An 18034-nucleotide genomic window follows, 5' to 3' on the forward strand; every position below is an offset into this window, starting at 1 on the left:
AGTCTCATCCATTCTGCATGCCCGGGCAATGAGTAATTTCTGGTAAGTGAATGTTTTGGAAAGCTAAAAAATTACAACAAATCTTTTTATTTTATTGCCTTTTTAAAAATCTACCAAATTTTCCCTGACTTCCTAAATTATAAAACCATGTTCTAGAGATGATGTCACCTCACTTTTATCAAAAAAGAGCCACTGAATGACAACTCAAAGAGGCTGATTTGCCTTTAATGTGGCAATGTGATGCCTAGGAAGTGCTTTTATTTATTGATGATTCTGCTTTCTCTGGAAACAAAGTCTCTGTAGAAATCAGGCTCCCTCCTTCAGTGCCCCTACATGGGTCCTTGCCCTCCCCCACTGCAGCATGCTTTAGAGTGTGTTACATCTATGTGGCCTTTTGTGACAGACATTTTCTCACCATGTGGCATCCTTTATACTTTACTTTTCCTGGACTTTAAGATTTGGACAATAAGGCTGGATTTTGTAGACACTATTGAATAACAATTATTAGTTTTTTGTATATGGCAACTGATCAATTCAAAGACTAAGTGTAATCCAATACAGGAAGTAGTGCATCCTATTACCCTATTTATAATGGTGGGAAATGTATATGCAATATTTTTGTATACAAAAAAGAATGAAAGGTAATGCAGTCAGTTAAGATGAACTATCACTAAAAGTATATGAATACATAATTTACAGAAGAAATAAAAAGTCATTAAGTATATGAATGGTCTTCACTAGGAAAGCAACGAATAGAGACTTCTATTTTCTAATTTAAATTCAAAACACAATTATGTATTATCCAAAATTGCTTTCTGTTTATTTCTTAAAGTTTTATCAAGTCACTTTGTTAAAGGTAAAACTAAAGCCAAAGTAGTAAACTATTGGAAAGACTGTTACTGAAGCTCCAATACTTTGGCCTCCTGACGCAAAGAGCCAACTCGTTAGAAAAGCACCCTAATGCTGGGAGAGACTGAAGGCAAAAGGAGAAGGGAGCAGCAGAGGATGAGATGGTTAGATAACATCACCAAATCAATGGACACCAATCTGAGCAAACTCTGGGAGCCAATGGAGGACAGAGGAGCCTGGCATGCTGCAGTCCATGGGGTCGCAAAGAGTTGGACACGACTTAGCAACTGAACAACAACAAATAAACTAGCATATCTTATTAAAGGCAATATCATAAATCATTTATAAAGATGTTATTCCTTCCAACCTTATGTATGAATTTTTAAAAAAATTTCATGTGTGTGTGTGTGTGTCCAAATGTCCCTGAAGCTGCAAATGCTCTTTTTCTATCCCATGATTATGGTTCAATTTTTACACTTCCATCTTTAATATATTTGGATTTCATTTTAGTAGGCCTCTTTCTTATTTTTCCCAAATAATTAAGCAGCTGTCCCAACACCTCGTATTGAAGCTACATCCAATTCCACCTATCTCCCACTCCCTTGCCTCCATCCTTCACATTCTTTGTAAGGACCACAATCACATATCACCCTAATCATTTCTACAGGCTCCCACCTTGGCTTCCTCCATTTGGGACCCATTCCTCTCATCCTGCCACCACCCCTCCACCCCAGGGAACTGCTGTGCATATTACATTCAAGACTGATGGCGTCACTTATGCAAACCCTTCTAATGACTTTCCACTGCTCCTAGAATGAAATTCAAACTTTTGAATAAGCCCATAATTAGAAAGTCCATAGACTATATCATCTAAATAAGGAAACAAGTAAAATTAAAAGGGAGGTTGTTAATAACACTGGAACCAGTCTGGCAAAAACAAGACTGTCCTGGGTAAACCAGGATGTCCAGCCCTGACTTACAGGCAGTACTATCCAGCTCCTGCCCTTCCCTTTTTTACAAGCTATTGATCAGCCACAGTTCGAAGTCTGCTTTACATCTCGAACTTGACAAATTATTTTCTTTGTGGGACTTTACATACTAGTCACTGTACTGAAACCCTTCTTTCTTCGCCTCCCACTCCTGACTGATGCCTGCCTCTTTTGGTCACCTCACACTCAATCTCCGGCTGTCACCTTATATGGACCACATCCTCTGTCTGCAAAGTATTCTTCAACCCTGTCTCCATTCCTATGTGCTCCACACTATTTCTGGGTGTTCCCTCTTTTTACCCACTATTTCTCCTATCGCCTTCACTATTCTTCATATGTGCTCATGTATCTTCCTCAAGGTGTATCTATGGGGACTGCACAGAATAGGCGCTGAATTTATATAAGAATAAATGGACAAAGATCCAACTGTGCTAACATTTACAAATTACTGAAGAAAGTTTTAACGCTTTTCAAAACTGAGTTGGCAGATGTATAGAAATCACATATTATCATTTTATCGTGGGCTGTATACTTGGTTGTATATATATATGCGTGTTTTTAAAAAATCATTATTACTTCGGAGGTACACTTCAGGTCTCCTTTCAATATTGTGAATTAAATATTTTAACTGGAAGAGCAATCTTCAAAAAGTAAAAAATTAGTTCCCCTATCTCCCCTAATTAGAGAAGGAAATGGCAACCTACTCCTGTCGTCTTACTTAAAGAACTCCATGGACAGAGAAGCCTGGTGGGCTACAGCCCCTGGGATGGCAAACAGTCGGACCCAACTGAGCAACTTGCACTCACAAGCAAATATTTTCACTTGTTCCCAAGACAAAAAGTATTTGATTATATTTTGAAATAGCTTAAAACTTATTTGGGAACTATACCTCTTAAAGTAATTACCTTCAAAAGAGAGATTCAGCGTGACGGTGGCTAGTAGAAATGATTTCGAGGAAAGTAATGTTAAACGTTAGGGCAAACTGCAAAGAAAAATATTTTCTCCTCAAGACTAGTGAACTAGAAATTGTCACTGTCAACTGTACCATCACGCGTCTGCAACATTACCCGTTTTCTACATAGCATTTTCCTACATGAAAGGTGAATACACACCTTTCATGCTGACTTCTCACCCATTCCTTAGCCACTCTGTTATATAAATGTGAAAACAGACAAAATCATTCATCTGAGGTATTTTTGCCATAACAAAGTTTCAGCACTCAATTATAAAGCTTCATCCAATGGTGTTGCATGATGCCATCATAAAGGGAAGAAAACCCACATTTCTCTTCCTTCTGGAGTTTGTTTCCTTTCCTCCTGTGTGCCTCCCTTTCTGCTCACACAAAACAAAACTCTCATTACCAAATGTGTGGGGGGTTTTCTCAACACCACGCGTTTTCTATGAGGCCAACCGAGTGTCCTGCAATTCAACCCAGTTCTGAGTTCATCTTCCGGGAGAGAGCACCAGGTCACCACTGCAGGTGGCCACCTGTGCTTCTGGTCAACCCATTGTAGATCAGAGGTTCTAATAACCCCCTCCATGGGTTTGAACAACTTGCTCCAGAAGGTCACAGGATTCAGGGAAGCACTTACATTTACCAGTTTATTAAAGGCTATGATAAAAAGACATAGATGAACAGCCAGATGAAGAGTTACACAGGGGAGGGTAGGAGTTTCTGCCCCATGGCATTGGGTGCATCCCCTTCCTGGTACATGGATGTGTCCTGAGCCTGAAAGTTCTCTAGACATTACACTTTGGGGATTTTGTGGGACTTTCTCATGTAGGCATAATCAATTCATCTATTATGATGCTTCCATGTTTGTAACATGAAGTCAAACTGGGGAGTGGGATCATCATTACTTAGAACTCATGTGAAAATGAAAGCTTTGTTCCCCCCAAATAACCATCAACTTTATAAAATCTTTAATTTCTAAAACATAATTGGTGAGAGAGTAAGGCTGAAAATTCTAAGCTTCTAATCCTGGTGTGGTCTTGCTGGTGACCAGCCTCCAGATAGGAGCCTACCCAGAGTTACCGCATTAGAACAAGAGATACTCCTATTGCCCTTATCACTTAGAAAGTTACAAGGTTTCCAGGAGACCTGGGCCAAGGACTGGGTCAGAGACATATGTAAGTACAACAGATGCTCCCAGTGCTCTCATCACTCAGGAAACTATCTAGGAACCTGGGGCAGACACTGATACACACACATCTTCTATTACCTCATAACCAACTGAGATCCAACACCGCTCTCTCCAGCCAAACACCAGTTTCCATCCAGTATACCCTCCTAATTACTAGCTTTTCCATTTCAAACACTCTTGAATGGAATACGAAAAACACATTTTGTTTGCTGGGGGTCAGAAACATTCCTCTTTAGTTTCTAAAATTCAAACCAAGATAATACTCTCAAAAAGGAGCTTACCAAGCACTTCAATGTTACTCTCCCTATGTTCTGATTAATATCAACTTTCCACGTGCAGAACATGGAAGGGCCCAGTGAAGAACTTTTCGGAGCATTCATGAATCTCCCCTAAGCTCTTCACTTTGTGTACTCTGTCTTCAATATCAGGCAACCATTTTACAGTAATAGGATCTTTCTTCTTCTAGAACTAAATGTGACAAACCTTCTCTGCACCAGCCAATTCATCTCACATCACTAATCATAGTTCATTTACCCTTTTTTTCAGATATACATTCATATGCTTTATATTTGCTTATATGGTTGAGAAATCATAGGCCATACATGTTCTCACTTTATGTTTTATTTAATACTTTCTTTTTCTGAATATCAGCTTAAGACTATATATAGTACCACTGCAAAGGAGATTTTTCAAAAAAGGTAGAAATCATCACTTTTTGCATTTAGGTGGACATTTTCATTCAACAGTCTATAAATGCTTAACAGAAATATGAGATACCTGATCACTTTAATTACATAATTACCTATCTATATGTTATTCTGACTCCTGAAAAATATTTCACATACAAGTAGATTAGTTATCAAGTCCAAAATGTATAGGTTATGTTGACCAATCACAGCTGGAGGAAAAATAAGTGATAAACTTGTACAAAAAGTGGTGGGGAGAATCAAGATGGATCTACCAATATTTTACTGGAAAACTGCATTGCTCTGTAAAATAGCAGGATGCATTAAAACACAAATTGATAGAGGAGGGGGCAGGAAATGGAGAGGAAGCTGGAGGAGGAAGAGGAATGCTGACAAGGTCCCATAGAGAAATAGATATTGTTGTCAAACACACTGGCACACCATTAACTAGCCAAGTAAAACAAACCTACACAAAATCACTTAATAGGTTCTGTATCCTGTACTCTAAACTTCATTTAAAAGAAAAATGACCTTGAAGCTCCATTCTGTTTTCCAACTTAAATCATGAGCCTCCCAATTTAAGTATTTTATAGACTGTCACAACATCATCATCAAAAACTCAACTCTTCTTCCTTAACAGGATTAAAGTGATTAAAATACCGTGTACTATTCGAAAACACATTTACTTGAAAATTGATGGTTGAAACAAAATTCATCTCAACTCCCAGAAAGTGGCCCTTTTTGGAGATATTTATTATGGGTGTCACACGTCCTCACCTTCACATTGGGTTTTGACAGTAGCTTCAACAGCTCTCTGATCTCACTGTTTAATGGCTTGTTCTGAAGCTCCTCCGCCAGCTGCACGGGAGATCACATTGACATGAAGAACAGTTAGTGAGAACAGGGTGTGCTCCACCTGTGACAACTGAGAAGCTATCTTGCTACTTTCCAGCGATTAAGCTCAAGTCAGCAAGAAAGAAAACAGACTATCAATCACTGCTCTTCTTTTGAGGCTCTTAGTAGCCCTGCTTTTAGACCCAGCTCTCGGCTGAGTACAACTCAAGAAATCGTATCAGCCAGATCCCTTTCTGATTTATTGCAATGAGGGCAAACCCCAGCACTTCATCTGCAAAATGGTATTTTGCATGCAGACAAAGGACCACTTGTAAAAAGGACTGGATCAAGCGTTGACACTGTAAAAAGAAAAAAAGAAAAAAAAAAAAAAAAACAGAAAAAAGAACTTCTGAATGAGGTGGTGAAATCTACAGGGTTTCCAAAAACCCACAGTAGCTTGCTGTTTAGAGCTGGGGTAAAAAGAACGAGAATGCCCCTAAAAGAGCAAATGATGTGAAACTTTTATTATGTTTACCTACACAGTCTGTTACATATAAAGTAGGTTAATCATAAAGTGACTTATAATAGCTTGACAACTATGCTGGTCCCACAGATCCTGACTGTTCTCTGACCAGGATTATAAATTCCCATTGGTCGCTTCCAGCTAGAGAAAGGAGCAGAGCTTGGACCCTACCTGGTATTCTTCATCAAGAGGGGCTTTTTATCAAAATCACTATGCAATCTTAGGCTCTAAGAAGGATCATAACATTTTCATAAGAAGAAAAGCAAGATTCAAATAGGAAAAAAAAAACCATTCAAAATATGAAAAATGCAGCACAGAATGCAAAATATGTACATATATTTTCATTTAAAAACCCTTCTCAAAACACTGCATCAAATTTCCATTTGTCCCTATAATTTCTAGCAAGTTAAAAATAATTGTTATCTTGGGAAAGGACTTTTCTCTAAATGAGGGGTGTAATAATAAATTATACACAGAAAATAAGACCAGATAAAATTGATACATTCACTGAATATATTTCAAAAGGTACTTTTCCTTTTTCAAGGTAACAATTTTACAAAATTTTTAATTTACAAAAAGATACAAAGGGCTTTTTACACTTTTAAACATTTAAATACACTTCTGAGATGAATTACAAAATGCTAAGATTATATTTGCACAAAAATCTCTAATTTAAAAAAAGTGCAATATGTTGTAACATGATTGGGCCTCAATTACATTGTTTTATAAATAAATATTTCCCCAAACTCTCAACAGTAAATGTTTTAAAACTAGTTTTCAAGGTTTTCCCAAGTGTCAAGTGTTTAGGTTCTGCAACTCAGAGGTAAGCTTCTTCATAAAACATGTATATTGCAACATCCTTGTAATTTGCAATCTCTGTAGCTACAAATGGAAGAAAAAAATGTTTGGGAACTCAACAGAAAATATACAACTAGGAGATTCACCATACAAGCTTTATTTTCTACTAACAAAGAAAAATCAACCTCTGAAGATGGTTAGTTTTTGTTTTTATAATTATTATACTTATAGCTCTAATCTCTTACTAAACTGAACTATAGTTTTATCATAGTAGTTTAAAACATTAAAAAACAGCAGGCTGAAGGATGTCACTAAAACCAGCTTCCACACCACATGTGCTTCCTGTCCAGCTTAAGTGTCCCCCTCCAGTTTATCCAGGTCTGTGCTCAATTCATCTGAGTCCGAAAGTTAACAGTAAGAAACAGCAAGTTAGTTCCCTGTTCCACATTTAAAATAAAATTATAGCTACAGGAAATTAACTACTCCATCAATGCCAACTGCAGCTCAAATTTATTTTTTGGTTATGAAGGTAATTTGGAAAGGTCTCACATCCATAAATCATTACCATGCTTTATAATCCATTTTAAAAACAACCCTGTCTTTTTATGTATTTCATCCGCCTCATTCCTATGCTAGCATCTGTCGTTTTCAGGACTGTCAGCGATAGAGCCATCTCATTTGTCTCTATTTCTCCAAAGCATTTCTCTTGCCTGGGACTTTCTCAGACACTGACAGCTGATAGCATCTCTCCCCACAGAGGCACAGCCTAAAATTTCTATTCTGTAGTTACCAAGGCAGGACTAGAGGGCATCTCCATGCAAAATCTTTAAGATAGGAAAGTGAAGGAAAATCAGCGTAGGGTCAGTGTAAACTCAGTGGTAAACTCAGGCCTTTCAGTTTGCAGTCCCAGAGCACGCGCATCTGTCCGCACTAGATGAGTCCTGCCCCCGGGGATCGCGGAGGAAGAGTCCCCCTGAGCTGGGAAGGCACACTTACATCATCGGCCAAGGCTGCCGCGCCCTGGAGGATGGGCACAGGGTTCTGCTTCTCATAGTAGTGAAGTTTTTCATGAATCTGGAAGAAAGGCAAACGAATATAAGTTCACCTGCTAGCGAACCACCTGAGACATTTACACATTCTGATCATTTCAATAGAAACTGGTCTCCTGAACATTCTAGACAAACATGTTTCTATAAACCCACAGATGACAATAGCTGTGCATAATTCATCTAGTACGACACTTCCATGTTTGTAACATGAAGTCAAGCTGGGGGTGGGGGGTGGGATTATCGTGACACAGAACTCATGCGAAAATGAAATCTTTGTTCCCCCCAAATAACCATTAGTTTTATAAAATCTTTAATTTCTAAAACATAATTGCTTCAATACTTCGAGCAGTGGTCATAGGTTATATTCCTGCTAAAAACATAAATTATGATTAAAGCTAAGCAAGAAACTGGCAGCCACATCCTGACAGTTGGTGTGTAATAACGGCCCAGAACGAAGAACCAGGCGACGTGCAGACTAAGGCCCAGCCCTCCAGGAAGACATCTCACCCAGCACAATGCTCTTTCATTCCTTTTTTTTTCCCCTCCTGCACCCATTCAAACTTCTACAAAACAAAGGGATTTCTCATAACTAGAGACATCTCTCATAACTATTCAGCTTCCGTTTTTCATTTTGGAAAACCAGTAAAATTCTCTTAATCAGGATAATTTTATTCTTCATTTCCCATCACCATTACCCCAGGAACACAAAAAAATATATTTTAATGCATTATAAGCCAAACTGAGTTCCTTAAAAAAAATAATCTAGAATGATAGTTAATAAATTTAAAAATACAAGTAGAAAGATAGTTACGAAACGAAAGGTGCTTTGACAAATGTATAACTCTCGGCACCTGAGTGTAATCTATTTCAGCTCTTACATGGGTGCCTTTACATTTTATGCTTGAAAATATACTTTAGCCTCTTTGTATTTACATTTGAGATGACTGCTCCCCCACTTATATATGAAAAATGGTTGTATCTCATGATTTCCTGTTTTTAATAGGTATCAAATAAAATACTCTCTTAATTATGCTTGAAACTAAGCAAACTCTCGTAAAAAGTCTGGAAGACAGATTTTATTTTGATTAGCCAGATGCTATTGCTAAGAGAGGATTTTCTTACCTTGTTGGCAACCGCAATGCAGAGCATCAGGGAAAGAGTTTTGACACTTATGATATTACCAGAATGATCAAGGTAACGTTCTTATTTAACATCTTGGAAGCTTGCAACTTTTATCATATTATGAAAATAAATTTTAGAGAATACAAGCTATGAAACAAGTAATAGTTGATTTGAAGAAACTATTAAAGTATACTCTAAAATAAAAACCAACCATCCTAAAAGTTAAACTAATTTTGCTTAAATAATTATCAATAATTAGGTCACTTGAACAGATACTATCACAGAATACTAAACTTCCTTGCTCACAAAACTCATCTAACTGTATTGCAGTTACTTGTTTAAGCGTCCTGCCTTCCCTCAACAATAAACCCCAAGGCTTATCCAAATCAGGCTTTCACCATATGCCTGTACTACCTCAGACTAGTCATTAGTATTCTTAATAATACGGGCTTCAATGAGTTTAGTAGATTTTAATTCCGTGACCCTCACAAGAACACTGAAAGGTCGACAGCACTGTCTTACAGATAAACAGATACACAGTTAAATGACTGGCTGTGGTCCCACAAATAGTAAATGGAAGAGCTGGGATTTAAAACTCAGCCATCTGGCTCAGCATCAGAGCACTTAATCACTCCACTAGTCTGTCTCAGACTAACATCTCATCTACATTCTCCACTGACCTCATTCACAGCTGAGTGAATGTGACAGAAAGGAGGCTGGACAGAGAGGTGACAAATCACAATGGCTATTGCCAATGACAACAGGATGACTGACAGGTCCCGTCCACCCCTCCCCCTTGGTTTTTCCTTTCTTCTGGTTGCTCATTTTTCTAAATTTATCAAACTACTATAATTATAACCTAAAATTACATGCCCCAGATAAGTGCTTTATTTCTTCATTTAATTTGCTTCTTCTGAGTGTCTTTTAAAAACAGCTTCCTCTTCCTGCATCATCCTCTCTAGATCCTCACCCAGGGGTGTAAGAGTCCATCCCTCCTTGCCCATCCCTGGACTCTGTACTATACTAGCAATATTTTAAATGTTCTCCTAGAATTTTCAGATACTGGAAACCCTTTGTTCACAGGTGTGCTACTTCAAAACATAATTTTAAAAATTAAGTCGGTTAGCAAAGTAAAAATTACTCTAAATAATTTTGAACTGTTCACTGTTTCCAAACATGGAAATTCTGTTTTTTTACTAGTATTTAAAATGGCTGTTATTCAGTAGCTCAGTCACTCTCTGCAACTCCATGGACTGAGGCCCGCCAGGCTTCTCTGTCCATGGGATTTCCCAAATAAGAATTCTGGAGTGGGTTGCCATTGTCTTCTCCAGGGGATCTTCCTGAGCCAGGGATCAAAGCGACATCTCCTCCATTGCAGGCGGATTCTTTACCACTGAGCCACAGGGAAGCCCAATATACTAGGAACAAAACTTTAAAACCAAACTGATGTAAAAACTCTAATATACAAACAGGTAAAATGTACAGACGTGACCCCAAGGTTCACAAAGAAACATTCTGAGGCTGGACCTGCCCTGCTTGCCCAGTAGCTGAGTCACTGGCCATGGGGTTCCTGGACTGAGCACGGCTAGTGGATCTGAGGAACTGAATTTTTTATTTTCATTTAAAAATTCCTATGGGACCAGTGGCTTTTATATTAGATAACATGGCATCACTTTATATTATTCACTCTGTAATGCCCCAGAAAAGTTTATGCTGATATATAGTTTGGCAAGTTCCCCTGAGGGGTAACATTCTAGAATCCAAAAGACAGATAAATAATCCAAGATGTCCTTTAGCAATAAGACAAATAGCATCCCTTACTAAATATAGTGGATTACCAAATCTGAAAAATCTCACTTATTTTAACTAAACATTTCCCTTTGCAGATTCAACTACATAATAAAAGTGTACTTCGTTTTTCTCCCTTGAGGAATAAGAGAGCAAAAATGGAAGAAACTGAAGATAGAAAGAAGCTAGGGGTTAAAAAAAACTGGACAGAAGAGGAAACTCTGGTTACATTAATTTCATATGTTAAAAATATATGCAATTATTCAAAAAAAATCCTAAAAAGGAATGGCATGTGTTAAAATGTTTACAACACACTATTAAGAAAAAAGGACAATTCAAAACATATATATATTTATGCTCCATTAAATAGTGTTCATAAGGGCTTGTTTTCTATAATTATATTTCTAAACAGAAGAGAAGTCATTTAAAATAAAAATCATTTCTAATGTAACCAGGTCTTACAGGAAAGTTCTAAGTACCTTTATTTACATTCACATCTTGAAAATAAATGTTCAATGTTTGTAAGGAAATCTGGTGCCAATATTCTGATTTTGGTACATGTACAGTAGAAACTGCCTTAAACAAGCTTCAGTAAATAAAGCCTGACTAGTCTCGATGCAATCATTTGTTTTAAATGACGTCTCAATGACATGTGGAGGTAAACTGCCAAACACAGCCGAGGTTATCTGAATGATAGTAAATAAATCCAAGTTGTAAAATCCTTTCCTTGCCTTCTACTATGAGTATTAAAAAGCACTGAAAAGAACCACACAGTAGTTTGAATCTCTGCTGTGTTCAATCATAGTACTCATCCAAAAGTGGCACGTGTTTGCATACAGACACTACATGCATGCACGTGTGTGCACACACGCCCCATCTCCCTCCTTTATTTAAAACACAGAGAGGAGGGAATTCAGTATTAAAAGAAGACCCATTGGTCACAATGACAGCCAAGAATTACACATGATATTGTGTAAAACATTTTTTTAAATGAAAGTATTCTAATGGCTGAGACCCTCTTTTAAAACTAAGAATTTAATCTTTCTCCAAAAGGAAAAAAAAAAGCTTTAGCTCAAGAGAAAAAAAAGATGAGGAAGAGAAGTTGTGAATTTAAAACTAAGAAAACAAGAGCGAGCAGAGGCAGCGGTGCCACCTGCGCGTCCTCCCCTGCGTCTCACATGCCTCGTCTCCCTCTCAGGGCTACTTTTCTTGGCTGACACCTCCAGAAAAAAACAAAAAATGTTATAAAACTGATGAGAGTTGAATGCTTGTTTTATTCTTGCTTTTAAGGTGATAAACTTTGGCTTCATAGCGCCATAGACACTATCTTGTGAAATCAGTATCGACACGCTCTAAATTTACTAAGAGTCTTTTTAGAGAATGAATGCTCAAATCCACAAAATGTTTTACAGTATATACATACTGTTTTTCCTATCTGACCAATTAATATGAGTTCTCTTTAGAGGTTTCCAAATACCGACCCATCCCTGTATTCCCACCATGAACTTCATGTGTTACAACATATTGTTCTTTTAATCAGTGGAGAATTCCATTGACCAATACTTTATTTAGAATTTATGCATCAATATTCATAACTAATACTGGTACTTCTTTTGGTCCCTACTGGGTCTTTGATATCAACGCTACACTTTGATTATTTTGAAACTATGGAAGCTTTCTCCCTTTATGTGCTCTGCTGCCACTGCTGCTGCTAAATCGCTTCAGTCGTGTCCGACTCTGTGCGACCCCACAGACGGCAGCCCACCAGGCTCCCCCATCCCTGGGATTCTGCAGGCAAGAACGCTGGAGTGGGTTGCCATTTCCTTCTCCAGTGCATGAAAGTGAAAAGTGAAAGGGAAGTCGCTCAGTCGTGTCCGACTCTTAGTGACCCCATGGACTGCAGCCTACCAGGCTCCTCTGTCCATGGGATTTTCCAGGCAAGAGTACTGGAAACATCTAAATACCAGTGGAGTGATATCTTTCTTAAATATTTGATGGTGTTCCCCTGAGAAACCAGCTGACTCTGGTATTTTGATATTTTATTTCCTCTGCTTTGTTAATAGCAATTCCTCCAATTTGTTGTTTCTATGTGTCCTAGGAGGTGCAGAAAATACTATTCCCTAGAAAGTTACCCATTTTTGTCTGGCTTTAAAAAGAGCTATCTGGAGCTACTCAAACAGAACAGTCTCTTAGAAGTCTGTAAATTTACTCCATAGTTTTTCTCTTGTTACCATTTCTTATTTGGTGTTTGTACTTTTGATCTACACTCTCGATATTTAGTAAGACCAAACTTCTTAGCCCTTTATTCCTATACAAAGCTTTTTGGATCCCATAATCAAAGAAGAACCAAGTAGGTATGTCTGAATTTCATTCTCTCTCTGCATCCTGGGAGTTTTCCTGAGATCTAATTTCCCTTTTACTTTGCTCTTTTAAGCCTTGTCTAATCTCTGATGAACCTAGACACAGAGTTTTTTGGGTGATTTTTTCTTTTTTAATGACTATACTTTTTATTTCTATAGTTCAAAGAATTTGACAGATCTTTCTGTCCTCTTTTCCTACCACCAGTTATTATGATCAAGGCCTTCTTTTGTGACTAATATCACTTTAAATGTCCTTATTTTATAGACTATACAACATTGATTATATAGAGTGCTTAGGTTTTCATCTTGCTGTTGGTGGTGTCTGCTGATTAGACGCTGAAGATAAACTATATTCTCAAACGCTCTGTAATTGAGGGTTGTTAGAAGTCTTCAGTTGGGTGTTATATGAAGGAGTCCTAGGTAAAAGGTATCAGATCAGATCAGATCAGTCGCTCAGTCGTGTCCGACCCTTTGCGACCCCAGGAATCACAGCACGCCAGGCCTCCCTGTCCATCACCAACTCCCGGAGTTCACTGAGACTCACGTCCATCGAGTCAGTGATGCCATCCAGCCATCTCATCCTCTGTCGTCCCCTTCTCCTCCTGCCCCCAATCCCTCCCAGCATCAGAGTCTTTTCCAAGGAGTCAACTCTTTGCATGAGGTGGCCAAAGTACTGGAGTTTCAGCTTTAGCATCATTCCTTCCAAAGAAATCCCAGGGCCTTTACAGAAATATTTTTTATTTGCTTCCGATAGGTGACATAGAACCATCACCAGCCCCTCTGCTTAATTTCACAGCCCAGGGCGCTCGGATTTTGTAGGTAAAAAACTCAAACCCCAAGCCATGAACCAACCAACTCAGGGTTATAATTCTTAAAGTAGACTTTCTTCTGTTCCTACCTAATCCCAAGAAGAGACAGATCAGATTCCTCACCCTCCCCCTAGAAAGTGACTCAGAATTTTCCTTCCCTGCCCATTCACTAACAGAGTAACCATTTTCTCTGTTTCTCAATATCTCCTGCAGCCCAAACATCAAGACACTGGCCCCCTACCCCACCTCTGGCCATTCCCCTCATCACAGACACAACAGAAGCTCAACAGCCAGTTTACCTGTAGAGCATTACGTTCCCACCTCATTTCTAAAACAAGTGATTCTCCTTTCTTTCTTACAAGCTCAGTAATGTATTTTTTAAAAGCTTGCGATTCTTACCCAGAACTTTAAAGAACTTCTTGTAAGAATTACAAGACTGGGTCAGTAATTTAATGTAAATTAATTCTGGCATCTAATAAAGTAGCATCTGGTTCCCTTGTGTGATATTATTAGAAAAGCGAGGGGGAAAAAAATCACTTTTTGCTTCTAGGAGGAGATTCTAGGTACCTTTATATTTGAACTTTCATGAGTAATTAGGTGAGATCCATTTTGGTCAGTGTTTCTACCTGAATAGTTCATTTAATTTGAATTAACTTTTTGATGGTTGCAGGAGAGATCCTTACGTTTGTCTTCCGACTGTTGTTCTCTGTGACATGAGTTTATGCTTGTGCTTACAAGCACAGCTAAAAAATAGCACTTTGAGCCTGTATCTATTCCTGGGACACAGCCAGAAGAGGGAGAGGGGAGCCCTTGCTACTTTGCCTGCAATTCAGGCCAGGATGTTGGCAACATTGCTACAAAGATTCTTATAAGATACATGGGATAAAGTGGTTGTAAATACCAAAAAACAGTTTTTAGGCTTAAGATAAATTATGAAAAGCAACAAACTTGATTTTGGTTGACTATGTAGTGCTTCTATTTGAAATTACTTCCCAGAACTTTCTCGGCAGATCGGATTCCTTTACTTCCCAGAACAATATTCTAGAGGGAGTAGCCAGGGCATTAAAGTGTCTTTGGAATGTGTTAGTGATTCAACAAAAACTGAACTTGAATTATTCACTCCAGAAGTATATAAACCATCCAATATTTGTACATACCTCGTTCATTCTTCCCCTCATAGTGAAATGATCAGATTTGCCATTAAAAAAAGATCTGTTATTTCAATAATGATTGAAAAGCCAGGAACTGCTAAATGTTCATCAGAGAGATGGAAGATGGTATCGCGATAGGCAGATGGGGTAATGTAAGGTCATGGAACTGGGACAGGTCTCAGAATACAAGTAGCAATGATTATGTTCTAGGCTTACTTGGAGTTTACATGTTAACATGCAAGCACTGTCATTACAGCTCTAAAAGAAAGTCTTCATGTTTCATATGCTGCCACTTATTCCCCTAATGTGATGTTACCAGGAGGTGGGTCTATAGGGGGTCATCAGGTCAGGAGAGCAGAGATCCCCTGAAAGAGGTTAGTGCTCTAAAAAGAGAGACCCCAGAGGGTCCCTCCCTCCCCCTCCTTCCCCAGTCCACAGGGGAGAACACAGAACAAAATGAGGGATGTTTACGATCCAGGAAGCAGGCCCTCACCAGACCTCAAATCTGCTGCAGCATTGATCCTGGACTTCCAGCCTTCAGAACAGCATAATGACAGTACCTATAGTACCTATTATTGTTGTGTAGTGGCAAAGTTGTGTCCAACTCTCTGTGACCCCACGGACTGCAGCCCACCAGGCTCCTCTGTCCATGGGATTTCCCCAGGCAAGAATACTGGAGTGGCTTGCCATTTCCTTCTCTAGGGGATCTTCCCAGTCCAGGGATCAAACCTGTGTTTCCTGCATTGCAGGTAGATTAGTTACCACTGAGCTACCTGGGAAGCCCTAAAACCTATGACATAGGGGTATTGTGAAAATTAAAGTAACCATTAAAAGAGCTTCACAGTGTCCCTAGAAAATAGAAAATACCCCCAAAATGATAGCGTATGTCCTGATTTTCCCTCAGACCCTCCACTAACATTCCAAGGAGAGGACACACTAGTTTCTCCTTGACAATATCACATCGCACACACATAAGATACAGTTAATGCTTGAAGATAAAACGTCGAAGCAAAATTACCACCTTGGTGCAAGCAGAAAACACACGTTTCTGATTAAATGCCATCCCCTATCCCAACATATCTTCAAAAACAAAGTAAAAGAATAAATGGACTTGAATGAAGGTAGTGGCCACAGGGTTAAGAAAGCCCGGGTGAACGCAAAAAAGGCAGATGTTAAATCTGACCACAGCAAGTAGCAAATGGAAAGAGCACAAGACCCATGGGATTTCCTGGCAGAATGTGGTCTGTGATGAAAAATGTAAATGGGCACATTTGTCCCCATGTGAAAAAAGGATCCATGTAAAGCAAGCATCACTCTGGATGCCCTGTTCCCAAAAGAGAAAGTCCTGTCTTTCGGGAGAAGAAAGGACAAACTCCTCACACAGAAAATTAACTGCTAGACTGAAGGGTTCTTGGAAAAGGACAGTGGCCACCAGAATTACTTCAGAGACCACACCAAACTAGCCATCATGGTTGGCTCTCATCTCCCTATGGGAATTTAAAGACCCTTTGCCCACAACCCCAAGTTCTGTTGAAGTTGATGAAGGAAACGCATAGTTTTGAGATGAGCTAGGATCTGGTAAAGAGAGTGCAATACATTCCAACGTGACTATATGGAAAACAAGTGTTAGAATCCAGACTTCACTCACAGTAGAAACACCCAGCAATCATAAATTAGTTGTCACTTCCTTACTCAGATCTATCTATGCTTTGACACTGCACTTGAGATTAAGGGTAGGCTGCCAGTGCACCTTGAAATTCAAAGTAGCTGGGCTCCTGCATGGCCCAGCCCCTACCTGATTCCAGCTGGAGCTGTGCCCCCAACAAGTGCCAACCACAGGGACTTTATGCTAGTTCCTCACCCCCCGGGCCTCCTCCTCCATCAGGGCATTCACTCTGCCTGCTATGCTGCTGAGCTATGCGGGTGCCCACACACAGCTTTGGGTCTCAGCTCAAATGTCACTTATACAAAAACACAGCCCCTGAGGGTTCCACCCACTCAAATTAGCACCCCCCCACTATCTGTCCTGATATTCCCCCCCTTTTTTGATCATCACCCTTACCAGATTTCAGATTCACTGAAAATTTCTCTATTGGCTTGCACCTGTCCCCATGAGATAATGAAATCCATAAACTAAGGGCAATGTCCCTCGAGTTCCTACTATATCCTTCGCTCTTAGTCCAATACCCCTCATAAAACAGAAGCTCAAAAGGTATCATTATTGTTCATGATAAAGGGATCTATGAATCTTGAAATCCCAGCTAGCCAGTAACATTCTAAGATCACAGTTTAAAAGGATGGTGTGATTTTTTTTCCTTCTTGCCTCCAAACTGATGTCTAGTGCCCATAGCTGAAGAAAAAGTGCTAAGTCCACGTGCATGCTAAGTCACTTCAGTCATGTCCAACTCTTTGCAATCTTATGGACTGTAGCTGACAGGCTTCTCTGTCTATGAGATTCTCCAGGCAAGAATACTGGAGTGAGCTGCCACAGCCTGCTCCCGGGGATCTTCCCAACCCAGGGATCAAACGCCCATCTCTTATGTCTCCTGCAATGGCAGGTGTGTTCTTTACCACTAGCTGTTGGAAGCTACCTGGGAAGCCAGTTAAGTCCACAGTCTAAGAAAATATCCAACAACTAGAAATGTATCTGTCGAGAGCTGTAGAGGTGGTTGAAATGTAACCATCAACCATGGCTACTGTCCCATCTGTCCCTTCCCTGTGTGTGCATGTAGAGAGTATGTGTGTGTATGTAATTCTATATAAAAGACGACAAAGAAAAATCATCTTATCGAGACAGGAAAAAGAGAAAACTAGGAATAAGGAGTCTTCAGCCTAGCGAAGCAATCCTCTAAGAGAATCCCTTACAGAGAATGAAGTACAGATAACAAGATACTGAAAAGATACCCTCCAGCTCAGGCAGCCAACTAGTTGG

At 39.2% G+C, this 18034-nt stretch overlaps 1 protein-coding gene across 4 annotated transcripts in view; it reads right to left on the bottom strand.

Annotated features, from left to right (window-relative positions):
* Positions 1–18034, bottom strand: part of MPP7 (MAGUK p55 scaffold protein 7) — a 222768-nt gene that overhangs the window by 73660 nt on the left and 131074 nt on the right. For all 4 annotated transcript variants that reach the window (XM_044928038.2, XM_044928039.2, XM_044928037.2 and 1 more), the window contains exons 4-5: positions 7820–7897; positions 5446–5526 (exon numbers count right to left, since the gene is read on the bottom strand). In XM_044928038.2, coding sequence (XP_044783973.1) covers positions 5446–5526; positions 7820–7897 — 159 coding nt within the window. The remainder of the gene's footprint in view (positions 1–5445; positions 5527–7819; positions 7898–18034) is intronic.

This window comes from Bubalus bubalis, chromosome 14, assembly GCF_019923935.1.
Source record: "Bubalus bubalis isolate 160015118507 breed Murrah chromosome 14, NDDB_SH_1, whole genome shotgun sequence".
NCBI classification, from domain to species: domain Eukaryota; kingdom Metazoa; phylum Chordata; class Mammalia; order Artiodactyla; family Bovidae; genus Bubalus; species Bubalus bubalis.